The sequence below is a fragment of the Mastigoproctus giganteus genome, chromosome 7 (genome assembly GCF_048544385.1).
Source record: "Mastigoproctus giganteus isolate SK-2022 chromosome 7, ASM4854438v1, whole genome shotgun sequence".
Taxonomy (NCBI): Eukaryota; Metazoa; Arthropoda; class Arachnida; order Uropygi; family Thelyphonidae; genus Mastigoproctus; species Mastigoproctus giganteus.
The window spans coordinates 75,812,808-75,829,512 of NC_143581.1; the positions used below are offsets into that span (position 1 = coordinate 75,812,808).

Below are 16,705 nucleotides of genomic sequence, written 5' to 3' on the forward strand. Positions count from 1 at the left end.
AAGGACTCCACTAATAACATTAGTCCATGATGAGCAGTGTCCAATGATTACCACTCTCTGTCTTCTCCCCCTCAACCATCCCCCTATCCATAGCAGCAATTTGCCTCCAATGCCACACTGCTCCAATTTGTCCAGCAGTCTTCCATGTGCAACAGTATCAAAAGCCTTTCTAAGATCCAAATATATATTATCAAAGGTGTTCCCTGCACCCAGTTCTTTTGTGACTGCACCATAGCATCCAGTCAAATTGGCAAGACTTTTCCTTACCAAAACCATGCTGTGTCCGATCTATAACTGAAGTCTTGTCTACATGATCCTGCAGGGCTTCTTCAACCAGTGCCTCCATTAATTTTCCTGGAACAGAAGTTAAACTCACAGGTCTATAATTACTTGTGTCAGCCTTTGATCCTCCTTTGTGAATTGGGGTCGCATTTGCACATCTCCAGTCTATGGGTACTTCCCCTGAGTCCAAAGAAGCTCTCATAATTATGGCTAAGGGTTTGCTTACTTCCTTTGCTGCCTCCTTTAATATAACTGGATAGGTACCATCCACCCAGGTGCCTTTTTTTATGTTTATCCTCAACAATGTCTCCTATACTTTCCTCTCAGTTATTATAAAATCATCTAGATCACTGCCAGAGTTTACATCACCTCTGGCATTCCCCTTCCTGATTAACTCCTCATGTGTGAATGCAGATGCAAATTAAGCCTTTAGTTTGTTAGCCACCTGAGCAGGATCCTCAGCTGTTGAACCACCAATATCCAGTGGACCAATCTGATTCATCACTCTCCTTCTAGAGGTTACATAGGTAAAGAACTCTTTTCTGTTTTTCTTTACATCCTTTGCAAAGGATTTCTCATAATCTGCCTTTGCCTGCCTAATCTCCTTTGTGACTTGGTTATAGACCAGCTTACATCTATCATAGGCTTCCATGTCACACAGTATCCCATGCATTTTTCTTCTCTGCCATATGTGTCATTAGTTCATCTGACATCCATTTAGGCCTAAACCTTGAACAATATTTCCTAGTTGGCATGTAAAGTCTAGATACAGCAACTATAATTCTTAAAAATAATATAACTAAAAATAAAATATAATTTAAAAAAACTAGTAGCTTCCAAGATAAGTTCTTTGAATGCTTCCCATTTTGAATTTGCTGTTGGTAACTTCAATCAGCTGGTCCCACTGTATAGAATTTAAACACTGTCTCAGACCATTGTAGCCGCCTTTACGAAAGCAAAAACCCTTCCCTTTACCCCTGATGGTAGTTACCTCTGAGTAAATCCCACTTCAGCACACTGTGATCACTGCCACCTAGTGCTTCCTTTATCTGCAGATTCTTAATGCATAAAGAATCACTACTGATAATTAGATCAAGAGTATTACTCCTTCTAGTTGCGTCCTGAACATGCTGATGTCGAAAACAATCATCCAATAAATCCACAAAAGCCTTGCTAGTGTGTGAGTGACGAACCCACAAATTCCAGTCAATATCTGGGAAATTAAAATTCCCCATTATAAGACTCTCTGATTAACTGGCCCACTCTATTTCCCTGTACAGTTTCTTATTATACTCATCAGAGTCATTAGGCCTATAGCACACTCCTACTCTCAATTTTGATCTCCCAATGCTTATGTCACACCAAACTGACTTGATATTGCACTGTCCAGCGATGTCGACTGGCTTCACTTCGTTGGATTTTATGTGTTTCTTAACTAATAGCATAACCCCTCCTCCTTTCCTATCCCTACTGTACACATTGTACTCCCCAAATTCCAGTTATGCATTCCTTATATCTGTGTGACACTGTCTCTGATATCCCAATAATATCTGCCTTTGATGTTTTGAGCAATACTTCAATTTCATCAAATTTATTTACCAAACACCTAGTATTGGTGTACACGCAAGTATACATGCACCTGTTCCTATTCTTAGCTACTCCAACACAACCCATGTGTTTACTTGTACCGCAATGACTCCCAGCAGTCTCTGAAATATCCTGCATCTTGTTTTCCAGGCTGCTGCTCATTCCAATAGAAGCAGTGCAAGAATTACTTTCACCTCTGCCAGTGGCTACTGTTAATCTATTAGTCCTTGTATCCCCCCCCCAAGCTAGCAGTTTTCCGACCCACCTAACACTGCCTCTATAGGATCAGCAAATATTCTTACACCCTTTCTATTTAAATGTATCCCATCACCCTTGAGCCTTGCACAATCTTTCCAGGGCCGAATTGATCAACAAGGCTCTCATAATATACTCCCTCCTATCGTGTCTGGGCAGAATTGCAGACACTTTCAAATTCATCCCTAATTCAAGGCTTTTTTTCAAAAGTGACCTGTATTTGTTAAGTAATTCTGATGGTCTCTTACTCTTAATATCATTAGTGCCAACGTGTTCAACTATATCACTTTTTTGTGCCCTTAAAAGAAGATATCCACTTTACAAAGTGATCATCCTTTGCCCCTGGCAGACATACCATGGTCCTGTTCCACCTATCCTTTTTACAAAGCATGTTCCCTGTTTCCCTGACAATAGCGTCACCAACAACTACTAGTTCCTGTGGGACCAGCATATTCTGCCTTGAGGATTGCCGCTGTGTTGCGTGATAACCAAGTGCAAGTTCTGGCACTGATGTGGGCTGCTGAGAGCTTGATGGGCCCCTCAATTTAGATCCTTCGAGGGCATCCATCCTGTCCTTCAAGCTCTCATATAGGCCAATAACACTGAGTTGTCGCCTGATTTCCTTACACTCCTTACATCGCGCGCGCGCGCGCACACACACACACACACACACACACACACACAAAGACGTCCCCCATGGCAATATCTGTCCTGTACCCGATTGCTCCACAAACATCATGCAAGCAGTGCATTTTAAAAGGCTGTGATTCAGAGGGCAACTGCCCCCCTCAGTTCTCCCCTGAGCTACAGCCCTCCCATTAGCTTGAGCCTTTTGCTTTGCTGCTCTGGTCTGAGTCATGATTTCGATTTAATTTGAATAAAATTTCAAATCCAGTACAAAATTATAACCCTAAACTTGTATCCCAACACAGTTATAACGCTATATATATTTTTCAGTATCGAGTATTATCTATGAGTTCCGTTTATATAACTTCCGTATCAAGTTATGTATTAATTAATTATGTTACTTTTGTAATCTAAGTCGTTATATGTATTTAGTTAAAAAGTACAATTTAATTGACAATGTAGCTTAACAAGATTAATAGATTTTACTGATTGATTGAAAATATTATATTATATACTATACTAAGCTTACGCTATCTAGTTTGGTATATAACGTTGTATTGTATAACAATGGCGGCAAGTTACGAACGGCAAATCTACGGACACTTTAAGTATTAATTAACTTCCAAATCTTGCTGTCTCAATTCAGAATAAACTAAGGATCCTGACTAGATCTATTAGCTACTTATAGAAAATAATTTGATATAACAATTGGTTAATAAAGCGGCTAAATATGGCTAAAAAACTTCTCATTCAACGGAGCTGCAACTTGTAACACATGGATTTGATACCCTTACCGATACTAAGTAATTCCTACAAAATCTCTATCTAAGTTAAACTTTAAACTAAGTATCGTAACTAGGAATATAAAGCTACTCTATAAAATAAGTTAATATGCCAATTTAAGCTAATAAAACAGAAAAAAAAACTTCTCTATTCCAGGAGCAGTAAAAAAACTTCCAACCAGAAGATAATCCAACCCATAATTGTAGTAATAATATTACTACAATTATGGGTTGGATTATCTGACAGAGTCTGGTGCTCAAATTGTTATAATGAATCAAGAAGTGAAATTTTTGACTGACATCACTATACAATACAAAACAACAAGGGGAAATATTCTAAAATTATACATTCTGAATATTTTTGACTGACATCAATATATAACAGAAAACAACAGAAGGAAATTCTCTAATATTTTACTTTCTAAAAATATTAGAAAAATCATTTAGCATTAGTAGAGCATATGATGCAAGAAGGAAGCTTACAGAGCATCAGCCAAAAAAAAAAAAAAAAAAAAAAAAAAACCCTATCCATTCACTCCAAAAGTTTGTCTAGTTCTGCCTTGAATTTAAGCTGTCAACTTCCACGACAGATGGAAGTATCTTCCAGCAATCAACCACCTACTGGTTAAAGGCAAATTATTGCACATCTATTCTACAACTGTCTTTCCTGAATATTAGAAAAACATTCGTAACTTTTACATTTTAAGAGCAACCCGTTGTTCCATTCACCAATCTTGTTGCCCGTCTCTGTACTTGTTCCAGCAGCTCTACATCCTTCCAAAGATGGGGCCTCCAGACTTGTATATAGTACCTAAGGTGTGGCCTGATCATTGCCTTATGGCAACAATCAATTCCTTATCCCTACTATCCATGCAAGCTTAATTCCTTGCTTATCCCTGCAAGCAAAATTCCTGTGTTATCCTTGACAAGACCCCGCGACCTGCTCTGGCAGCCTGTCTGACTGCTCAGAAAACATCATTGACTGCACATTTACACCCAGGTCTTTTTCATTCTCTACCACACTAAGTGTAGTACTACACAGTTGATATGTTACTCTGGGGTTACTTCTAGCGATATGCACTTTACATTTGTTAATGTTAAATTTCATATGCCACCTCTGAACCCATCTGCTCAACTTTTCTAGATTGTGTCACAGTAGCGTACTGCCAATAGTGTCATTAACAACCTTTCAAATTACTGCACATCTATTCTACAACTGTCTTTCCTCAATTTCGATTTATGTGCCCTCAGGCAATTAATCTGGGCAAGAGGAAGAATCCCATCAGCACTGAGCTTGCTGAAATCAATCAAGCCCTTATACACACCTCAATAAGATCACAATGCAGGTGTAATAGTCTACAGACACTGCAATTTGTAGAATTTAAGCATTTCTTCATAAGAGCAACTCTTTGTTCCATTCATCAACTTTGTTGTCCATTTCTGTACTTGTTCCAACAGCACTACATCCGTCCAAAAATGAGGCCTCCAGACCTGTATACAGTACTCAAGGTGTGGCCTGACCATTGCCTTATACATGGCAACAATCAATTCCTTATCCCTACTAGCAAAATTGCTGTGAATCCTTGAGAAGACCCAACACCTGCTCTGGAAGCCTTTCTGACAGCTCAGAAAACTTCATATCTGACTGCCAAATTACCCTCTGATCTTTTTCATTCTCTACCACCCTGAATGTTACTTTGGTTACTGTTACCCTTATGCAATACTTTACATTTGTTAATGTTAAACTTCAGTTGCCACCTCTCAACCCATTTGCTGAACTTTTATAGATCGTGTCGCAGTAGCATACTGTCATTAGTGTCATTACAAACCCTGCCAACATTCGTATCCTCTGCAAACTTGGACATTAAGCCTGATACACCATCAACATCATTAATAAATACAGAAAAGAACAATGAACCAACACCAAACCCCGGGGACCTCCACTATTAACATTAGTCCACAAAGAGCAGTGCCCACTGATTACCGCTTTGTTTTCTCTAATGCAACCATCCCTTTATTCATATCAGCAATTTGCCCTTAATGCCATACTGCTCCAATTTCTACAGTAGTCTGCAATGAAAACAGTATCAAAATCTAAGTACATGATATTAAAATTTTTTTTGGATCTTTTGTGACCACATCATAGTATCCAATCAAATTAGTCAGACAAGACTTCCCCTTAACAAACCTATGCTGTGTCTGAACTGCTGTGCTTCTTTAACCAGTGCCTCCATTAATTTTCCCAAAACAGAAGCTAAACTAACAAGTCTCTAATTACCTTTGTCACCCTTTGATCCTGCTTTGTGAATTGGGGTCACAGTCCAAGGAAGCTCTCATAATTATGGCTAAGGGTTTGCTTACTTCCTTTGCTGTCTCCTTTAATATAATTGGATAGATCCCATCCACTCCAGGTGTCTTTCTTATGTTTAATTTCAACAATTTCTCCTCCATTTTTCTCTCAAAATCATTTATCTCCCTGCCAGAGTTTGATTAATGTCTGGCATTCCCGTCCCTGAATAACTCCTCATCTGTGAATGTAGATGCAAAATACTCATTCAGTTTGCCAGCTAACTGAGCAAGATCATCAACAGTCGAACCATCGATATCAGGCAGACTAATCTGATTCATCCCTTTCCTTCTAGAGTTTACATAAGTAAAGAACTCGCTGTTTTTTTTTTTTGCATCCTTTGCCAAAGATTTCTCGTAATCTACCTTCACCTACCTAAACTCCTTTGTGACCTGATTACAGACTAACTTATATCTACCATAAGTCTTCAATGTCACCTGATAATTTATATGCATCCCATGCAAATCCACAAAAGCACTGATAGTGTACGAGTGACCAATCCACAAGTTCCAGTTAATATCTAGGAAGTTAAAATCCCCAATTTAAGATAATCTGATTTACTGGCCCACTATATTTCTCTGTATTAACACTATTACCTCCACTATTAACATTAGTCCACAAAGATCAGTGAACATTGATTACCACTCTTTGTCTTCTCTAATACAAGAATCTCTTTATCCATATCAGCAATTTGTTCTTAATGCCATACTGCTCCAATTTCTACAGTAGTCTTCCGTGTGCAACAGTATCAAAACCTTAGAAAACAGGCCTTGTGTGTCGGGTTGTATTATATCATCAAAGTTTCTTGCAACGACCAAAAAACTGGTTAAAATAAATTTATTAAAATAAAAATGATATATACATAAGATAAAACAGAAATAAAATAAGGTAAAAGCATTATCTTATTTTATGCTCTCATAATGCTTTTATCTTATTTTATGCTCTCATAACGCTTTTATCTTATTTTATTTCTGTTTTATCTTATGTATATATCATTTTTATTTTAATGAATTTATTTTAACCAGTTAGTCGGTCGTCGCAAGAAACTTTGATAGTATCAAAATCTTTCCTAAAATCTAAGTATATGATATTAAAATTTTTTTTTGCATCCTTTGTGACCACATCATAGTATCTAATCAAATTAGTCAGACAAGACTTCCCCTTAACAAACCCATTCTGTGTGTGTCTGATCAGTCTGCAGTCTTTCTAGATGATACTGCATTGCTTCTTTAACCAGTGACTTCATTAATTCCCCGGAACAGAATTTAAACTAAAAGGTCTGTAATTACTCATATCTTTGATCTCCTTTTGTGAATATATTTATAGATCTCCAGTCCATGGGGCCTTCCCCTGAATCCAAAGATGCTCTCATAATTATGCCTAAGTGTTTGCTTGCTTCCGCTGCTGCCTTCCATAATATCACTGGATAGATCCCATCCACCCGAGATGCCTTCTTACGTTTAACTTCAACAATTTCTCCTCCATTTTCCTCTCATGAACTATAAAATCATTCTGTTCCACTGTTAAATATGATAAACTTCTGGCCTCCAGTTCCCTACAGGATTACTCATGTGTGAATGTAGATGAAAAATACTCATTTAGTTTGCCAGCTACCTTGAGCAGGATCATCAACAGATGAACTATCCATATGAAGTGGACCAATCTAGTTCACCCCTTTCTTCTAGAGTTTACATAAGGAAAGAACTCTTTGCTGTTATTCTTTGCATCCTTTGCCAAAGATTTTTGTAATCTGCCTTCACTTTCCTAACCTCCTTTGTGACTTGATTACAGAGTAGTTATAACTACAGCAGGCTTCTGTATTCCATGCATTTTTCTTTTCTGTCACAAGTCTCATTAGTTCATCTGACATTCATTTAAGCCTAAACCTTGATCAGTATTTCTTAGTTGGTATGAAAAGCGTAGTAGTTTCCAAGATTAATTCCTTGAATGCTTGCTATTAAGAATTTAAAAACTGTCTCAGACCACTGTAGTCATCTTTACGAAAGCAAAAACCCTTCCCTTTACCCCTGATGGTAGTTACATCTTTGAGTAAATCCCACATCAGCACACTGTGATCACTGCCACCTAGTGATTCCTTTATCGGCTGATTCTTAATACAGTAAACCCCCGCTATTCGCGGGGGTTACGTTCCTGAGAAATGCCGCGAATACCGAAAACGCGAATACTAAGTTATGGCTCCCATAGTAATAAAGGGGTTCCGTTCCAAAGTTGAAATGTATAAGAAAAACTAGTCTAAAATTTTGTCTATGTATTATATGTACCTTCATAATATGACTATATACATAGACAGTACATAGTGAAATGCAAGCATATGGCATCGAAATGAAAATAAGAAACAATTTAATATTAAATGTAATATTTATTAGAAATTTCAAACAAATCTTTCAAACCAGCGTCTTTGCTAGCTAAAAAACCTATCCCGCCAGTGCTATCACCAGTTTCGCTAAAGCGTTGATAAGGAGTTTTGCGTTTTCACGAATGATGAGTGAATTTAACGGAATTTTATTTTGAGTTCGGTCTTCTATCCACAGATTTAAAGCTTTTTCCATTTTTTCTAATTTAACATCACAAGTTACAGAGCAAATTTTTGAAGCAATTAGCACGTTTTCACGGACACTACGGCGGATTTTTTCTTCCGATTTCTTGATTGATCGTACCGTTGACTCATTGATTTTATAATGTTTTGCCACTGAGAAGACACTTTCACCATTAGAAGTTTTATCTAATAACTCAATTTTATTCGCTAATCATCACCTTCTTTGATATTTTCACATTTCTCTTGTTATTCGTAGTCATATTTTTGTAGGGGTTAGAAAGAACTTGTCCACAATAAAGTCACTTTCTTCCGTTAACACACTCGAAAAAGTCTGTTTTACACTGTAAAACGGTAGATTTATCACTTTTGTAAGCATATCAATTTATAAATTGATATGCTTATAAAATTGAATAAATTTATCAATTTATAAATTGATAAATTTATTCAATTTATAAATTGATAAATTTATTCAATTTATAAATTGCTAAATTTATTCAATTTATAAATTGATAAATTTATAAGCATATAAATTAAAAGCAAACGACGAAACCTTCCATAACAAGCGCATAACACATATTGAACAAGGATTAGCGAGAAACATTCACGCTCGCGATTTTGTCACCCCCCTCTCCCCTCACCCACTGAGCACTGTTTTGACCGGGCAAGTTAATTTTAGCCACGCCCATGTTTTTTTATGGCGGAAAATATTCACGGCGCTTTAAAATTCACATTTTTTAGGTTTCATTTTATATTAAATCGGCGATCACGAATACGCGAAACCACGAATACAGATACCGCGAATAGCGAGGGTTTACTGTACATGCAGAATCACTACTAACAATGAGATTAAGAGTATTACTCCCTCTGGTTACCTCTCGAACATGCTGCTGTGAAAACAATCATCCATTAAATCTACAAAAGCCTTGCTAGTGTACAAGTGACCAACCCACAAGTTCCAGTTAATATCTAGGAAGTTAAAATTCAGAATTTAAGACAATCTGATTTAGTGGCCCACTTTATTTCTCTGTACATTTGTTCATTGCCTAATCAGAGCCATTAGGCCTATAAGATATTCTTCTTCTCATTTTGCCCTTCCCAGTGTTTATGTCACACCACACTGACTCAAAATTGCAGTGTCCACCCAGGTGAACTGGATGCACTTTCTTAGATTTTATGTTTCTTAACTAAGAGCATAACCCCTCCTCCCTTAATACTTTGTGTATGCTTTCAGTACATATTAGCATTAGTTTTGATAAGAATGGCCTTTACTTGAGTTTGCTGCCTAATCCATATGTTTCTCTTCTTATCTAACAGTCTGATTCCTAATATAATTTGTTCCATTCTTCGCTGTGTACTTCTCAGCTTCTCTTCCATTCTTTTGGTGAGTGCCCAAGTTTCACTTCCATAAGTCATTGTGCACAGTATACATTGGTTCATTATTTTACGTTTCAGACAAATTGGGATATTGCTCCTCGGTATGTGACTATATTTCCTGAATACTATCCATCCAAAATTTATTCTTCTCTTGACTTTCAGCCATTTATCATTATTACAGCTGATGACTTGTCCCAGATAAGTATATGACTCCACCTTTTCAATTACTGCTCCTTCAATCATTATATCCCTTTCTGTGGCATTTGTTCATCATTACTTTTGTTTTAGCCATATTCATCTTTAGTCCAAAATCCTTACTAACTCTGCAAAACTGATTAAAATTTTCCTCTATTTCTTTGGTATTGTGGCTCTAACCATATTGTATAACCACGTAACCATTTTTTTGAGCATCTTGTATCAACTTTTCTAATGTGACCTTTTTGTTGATTCTCATTCAAATCCTATATATGCCCCTTATAGCTGTCCAAAGTTTCTTGCCATCTCTTCATTTCATCATTATTCTATGGTATACCACCATAGCAAATTTTGTCCCGTTTCACTGCAAGCTGAACAAGTTAAACCATGTTTTCTATGCATTCTGTTAATTTTGTTGAGCAGTGTATGTCTCAACAGCTGGTGATTGAAATCTTCATGGTATTTCAATCTAAACATGTTGTTAACTATAATATATCCCATGCTAAATGGAAGAGTACTGTAATCTGCTGAGAAGATCCTAGAAATTCTTAGTGTGTGTGTTGAGTGATTTTTATGCTATAATATACAAATACTAGTCTAGGAGAAAATATGTTGTTACAGCTTTATTAGCAAATAAATTATTTATTTATTTTCTGTAATAAGAAACACTTACTTCAGAATTATTATGAAAAGCAGTACTTGAAATGTCTTGAATATCTTCTCCTCGAGCAGCAAAGAATGTCAGGGGATAATATATCTCATGACGAGGCTGCTGTCCGGCAGATAAGAGATGATTATTATAAAATAATTCAGAAGTGTACTCTATAATAGCTTCATGGGAGCGGTAGTTTTCACACAACATAATTTTACATGGAGTAACATCTGGATAATAATCATACAGACGTTCCAGCAATGACCTGTGCAAGTACTGTTCACGAGCATACTTTGAATACACTTCAGGACTTAACTGTAAAATAAAAGGAATTAAAAAGAAACAGTAGTTAGTTGCATTATAAAAAGAAGGAAAGCAAATTTTCTATAACTGAAATAATGTAGAAAAATTTTAATTTCTTTAAGCTTGTCTTATTTGTGGCATTTCGTGGTGGGGTTGTTATGAAAGGGAACTGACGTGTTCTAATAGCATGACCTAATGTTTGTTTATAAATATCTGGGGCAGGAAGTAGGCAAACAAAATATAGAGCAAAAAAAAAAAAAAAAAAAAAACTAATTTTGTTTCACATTTAAAACACTAGGATTTCAGGGATATTTCACAACACAGTAGTTGAAATAAAATCAAAATTCACATTCATTATCTGTGTTCAGTTTCAACTGAGAGACTGCTCACGAACAAAGATTGTGCACATCATGTGGCAAGTTAGTGGAAGAAGAAGAAGAAAGCTTGTCTACCAGTCTTCTTCATTCATTTGGAAGTGTGAGTAGTCTGCATTATGAGTTCATTGTGCATGACCTGTTTAGTAGTGGATTGTGTTATTCATACTACTGTATAATTTTATCTTGAAAACACTTGTCATTATGAGTATATTGTGTATTCAAAAATTTGTCATTTGGCGTTTCATAATGTTCATAAGCCACTGCTGGAATTGATGTATTCCTTACTTTGCATGTTACATTTATTTAGAGGAAGAAGATGAGGGAAAAGGAGGAAGAGAAAGGATAAAACTAAATATAATAGGCAATTATTTAGACAGTTAATCCAAGAGAAATAATTTCGACGTTTGAATTAAAACATTTCTATCAAAATATGATTAATTTTAACAATAAAACGGGTAGCCTTACCGATATTCTTGCTTCTGCGGAATTTGAAACCCTTTTATTTGCTAAGACTAGGCTTAATCGAGATCATGATTTATCAACACATGCTGTTCATTTTAATTATAACTTTGTAGGCAGTCACCAGGTGTGAGAAATATGGAGGTGGAGTAGGTATCTTTATTCTGAAGGAGTATTCCACAATTAAAATTTGGAGTTTGGTGCCATCCAACTGTGAGGCAGTTGCCATAAAGATAATGGGCACTTGAGATGTCATATATTTTTTTGTTATCTTGCCACTCCTATAAGGAGTAAATCTGTACATGGACTTTATAACTGGCTACTGACAATTTCTGGGCTCGACACCTATGTTAACTACTGGTGATTTTAATATCCATGAGTGTGGTTAATAATAGTGATTTTTTTAAAATGATTTTAAATGTAATTTGGAGATATTTGATTATAGGTTAGTTAACACACCACATACCCCAATGATACTGTGTTTTAGGTAAGATTTTTTCAATCACCAAAATGGTATTCAATTTACCTGCGCAGAATTCTTGTGTGTGTAATCACATTCCTTTAATTTTTGTGTTTCTGGTGCATCCACTGCCCCCACACACTCAAACTTCCAACATCACTTAGAAGCCATAGGTATTAAATTAGCCTTCCTCCTTAAATACATTAATGCTGTTTTTCTCCGTATCATCACTTAGAAAGTTCTTATCACATGGTTTACTCTAGCTGCAAAGACAGTAGCAACTTATTGCAACTCATTGTCATCACCAGAATGAAGGCCTCTCCAGCAACTTTCCAGTTCCTTCTGTTTTGTGCAATGGCCATCCATTTACTACCCATGAACTCACGAATTCCATTTGTCCATCTCCACTGTTGTCTTCCAGGTTTTCTTTTAGCTCCTCTTGGGTACCATTCTGTTATTTCCATAGTCCATCTGTCGTCATGTCTTTGAGCTATGAGTCCTACATAAGCCATGATGGGGAAATAATGAAACATAAAATAAAGAACATTTTTCATTATTTTATGTTTCGGACAAATTGGGATATTGCTCCTCAGTATGTGACTATATTTCCTGAATGATATCCATCCGAAATTTATTCTTCTCTTGACTTCCAGGCATTTATCATTATTACAGCTAATGATTTGTTCCAGATAATATATGAATCCACTTTTTTCAATTATGCTCCTTCAATGTCTATATCCCTTTCTGTGATATACTTGTTCATCATTACTTTTGTTTTTGTCACATTTATCTTTAGTCCAAAATTTTTAATTCTGAATAACTGATTAGGATTTTCCTCCAATTCTTTGGGATCATGGCTAATGATCACAATGCTATCTGCAAATCGTAAATGGTTTAGGTACTCTCCATTCACAATCACAGAATCTCCTTTCTGTGACCAATCTAATTGTCTGAAAACTTGCACAATATCTTCGAAGTAAACAACTTCGAAGATATTGTGTGACCTTGTCTAACTACTTTCTCAATTTAAATTTGCTTCTATCGTTTGTTTGTTTGTTTGTTATTTGGTTTTTAGGAGCATTAGCAACTAAGGCCATATTGCTCCGGGAATATTCGGTGATCATTCCCTGATCTTTCCGCATCCCCGTATTTGGTGGTGACGGGATCGACCCCCGGTCTAATCAAGAAGCGTGCGTTACGCACTGCTGCTTCTTCCCACCTGGCTACGGAGGCGCCTTGCTTCTATCTTTGTGTAGTATAATAAAGGAAGTAGCGCTATCATATATTTACTTCAAAATCATAATATATGGAGTATCTATGCCTTGTCTTTTCAGTGCCCGAAATATTGCCTTTTGCTGTATGGAGTCAAATACCTTTTCATAATCCACAAATGTCAGGCATAATGGTGTTTTATATTCATTTGCTTTCTCCATTAACTGTGATAATACGTGAAGGTGATCCATAGTTGAGAATTCTATCATAAGGCAGCTTGCTCTTTCAGTTGATTCTCATGAAGTATTCTTTCAATCTGTTAGTGATGACTCGTGAACAACTAGCAGATGGGGACAACAAGCTAATTGGGATATAATTTCCAATTTCTGATTTATCTCCTTTCTTATGCAGCAAAATTATGATTGCAATATTCCAGTCCGTGGGTGTGACACCTTTCTAAATATATTTTGTGAAGAGTCTTGCCAGTTTCTGTCATATTTCTACCCCCCAATTTTAACAACTCTAAAGTAACTTTACCTTCACCAGAGGCTTCCTGATTCTCCATTTTCTTCTTGATTAGATTGGGGTTCGAGCCCATGACCGCCAAATACTGAGGATGCGGAAAGGTCAGGGAATGACCACCGCATATCCCCGGAGCAATATGGCCTTAGTTGCTAATGCTCCTAAAAACCAAATAACAAAAAAAATGTCATATGTGTTGCTAATTTGCGATCCATCTTCCCCACTGCTGGCATAATTTCTTCACTCCTTATGACAGTCATATATTAGCATAAGTTGAGGCATATGATCCAAGAAAGCAAGCTTATAGAGCATCATCCAAAAAAAAAAAAAAAAAACCCTTCTATTTTCACCCATCTGGTCACTCCAAATGTTTGTCTAGTTCAGCCTTAAATTTATTTAAGCTATCAACTTCCACAACAGATGGAAGTCTGTTCCAGCAAACAACTAACTGCTGGCTAAAGGCAAACTCCCACACATCTATTCTATAACTATCTTTCCTCAATTTGAATCTATGCCCCCTCAGATTCTTAATCTGGGCAAGCAGAGGTATCCCATCAGCATTGAGCTTGCTCAAACCATTCAAGGCCTTATACACCTCAATCAGGTCACCTCACAGGTGCCTGGTCTCCAGCTTAGCATTAGCATAGGCATACGATGCAAGAAAACAAGCTTATGCAGCATCAGGCAAAATAAAAAAAAAAATCTCCCATTTTACCCCTCCATTCGTTCCAAATGTCGGTCCAGCTCAGCTTTCAATTTATTTAGGCTATGCCCCTCAGGTTCTTAATCTAAGCAAGAAAGAGGAAGAATCCCATCAGCATTTAGCTTGCTCAACCCATTCACGGCCTTATATACCTCAGTCAGATCACCCTGCAGGAGCCTACTCTACAGGCACTGCAATTTACACAACTTAAGCCTTTCTTGGCAAGAGCACCCCATGGTTTTCTTGGTAAGAGCACCCCTTCGTTTCATTCTAGCAACTCTACATCCTTCCTAAAATGAGGCCTCCAGACCTGTACACAGTGCTCCAGGTGTGGCCTGACCACCGCCTTGTACAACGGGATAATTACCTCCCTGTCCCTGCTAACAAAATTCCTATATATCATTGACAAAACTCCATGACCTGCCCTTTATCCCGTCTGCACTTCTCAGCGAACTTCATATTTGACTGAACAATTACCCCCAGGTCTTTTTCACTTTCCACTTCCCTGAGTGTAGTACCACATAGTTGGTACGTTTCTCTTGGGTATATTGCTACCCATATGCAGTACTTTGCATTTGTCAAAGTTAACCTTCAGTTGCCACTTCTCAGCCCATTTGCCCAACTTATCTAGATCCACTTCGAGTAGCATACTATCTTTACTGTCATTAACAACTCTGCCAACTTTGTATCATCTGCAAACTTGGACATTAATCCTGATATACCTTCATCAATATCACTGATAAATATAAAAACAACAGTGGGCCCAACACTGAACCCTGGGGAATCCCACCAATAACAACAGTCCATGAAAATCCACTGATTACCACTCTCTGTTCTCTACCACACAACCATCCTCTTATCTTTAGTAGCAACTTGCCCTTAATACCATTCTGCTCCAATTTGTACAGTAGCCTTCCATGTGCAACAGTATCAAAAGCTTTCCTGAAATCCAAGTACAGCAGGCCCTGTTATAACGTGGTTTGCTTTACGCTGATTCGGTATAACGCTGTTCTTACATTTTAACCCGTATCTGACTATAACGCTGTCACAGATCACTATAACACTCTTTTACAGATTGCATTTTTGGCATATTTAATGAAATCGTTTCATTTGATGGAGTCAATAGCTTGAAAATGAATAGCAAAACAGGATTAAAATATTTCCCATGCCGACTTGAGAAATTTTCCCACGCTCAGTGAAATTTTCTCGCACGCTAATTTAATTGCAGTTCAGTCACTTGTTACGTAGTTCCGAGATCAACCTTTTAAAAAATGATCAAGTATATTGCTTGTAATATTTGCGTTATATGCATTTATCCGAAGTCTAGTCATCACTCAGTACAGTACAGTATTACACATTGTGCGTAACGTACAGTTTCTTGCAAATTGTATCGTAATTAATGCAACCAACGCAGTTACATATTCGAAGAATTAATAATGGCCGATAAGAATGAAAAAACAAAGTCTGGGCGCAGTATGAAGACTATAAATGTAAGAAAAAGAATGAATTTGAAAATTAAATTAGACGTTTTGAAGCAAATCGATTCCCGTCAAAGACAAGCAGATGTGTGCCATAATTTAGGACTTGCAAGTTTAACTGTAAGAACAATTATAAAAAAATAAAGAATTAATTTTAGCAGCGGGAAAGATAGCTGTTCCACTGCAAGCAACTAGGGCTAGGCCGGTTATTAGGATTGAAATGGAAAGACTTTAACTAATTTTATTGAAGATAATATCCAATGCAGAATTCGGTTAAGTTAAATATTATTAAAAAAAAAAAAAAAAAAAAAAAAAAAAGAGAGATTAGTCAATATGATGATCTGAAGAAAACTCAACTAAAAAAAAAAAAAAAAAAAAATGTGGAACCATTTAAAACTGGTAAGAGCTGGTTGAGTAGATTTAAAATCTAGGAAGAAGCCGCCAGTGCAGATCAAGGAGACGAAATTTTCAAAAAAGAACTTTTCAATCAGATTGAAGAGGGGTATTGTGTGTTATACTTCTCAACAAGTTTA

General features: G+C 36.7%; 1 protein-coding gene across 1 annotated transcript in view; it reads right to left on the reverse strand.

Moving 5' to 3' along the window:
• The window catches only part of Helz (Helicase with zinc finger), a 509,821-nt gene that overhangs the window by 93,900 nt on the left and 399,216 nt on the right, over positions 1-16,705 (reverse strand). The window contains exon 12 of the mRNA XM_090378353.1: positions 10,680-10,973. Coding sequence (XP_090234479.1) covers positions 10,680-10,973 — 294 coding nt within the window. The remainder of the gene's footprint in view (positions 1-10,679; positions 10,974-16,705) is intronic.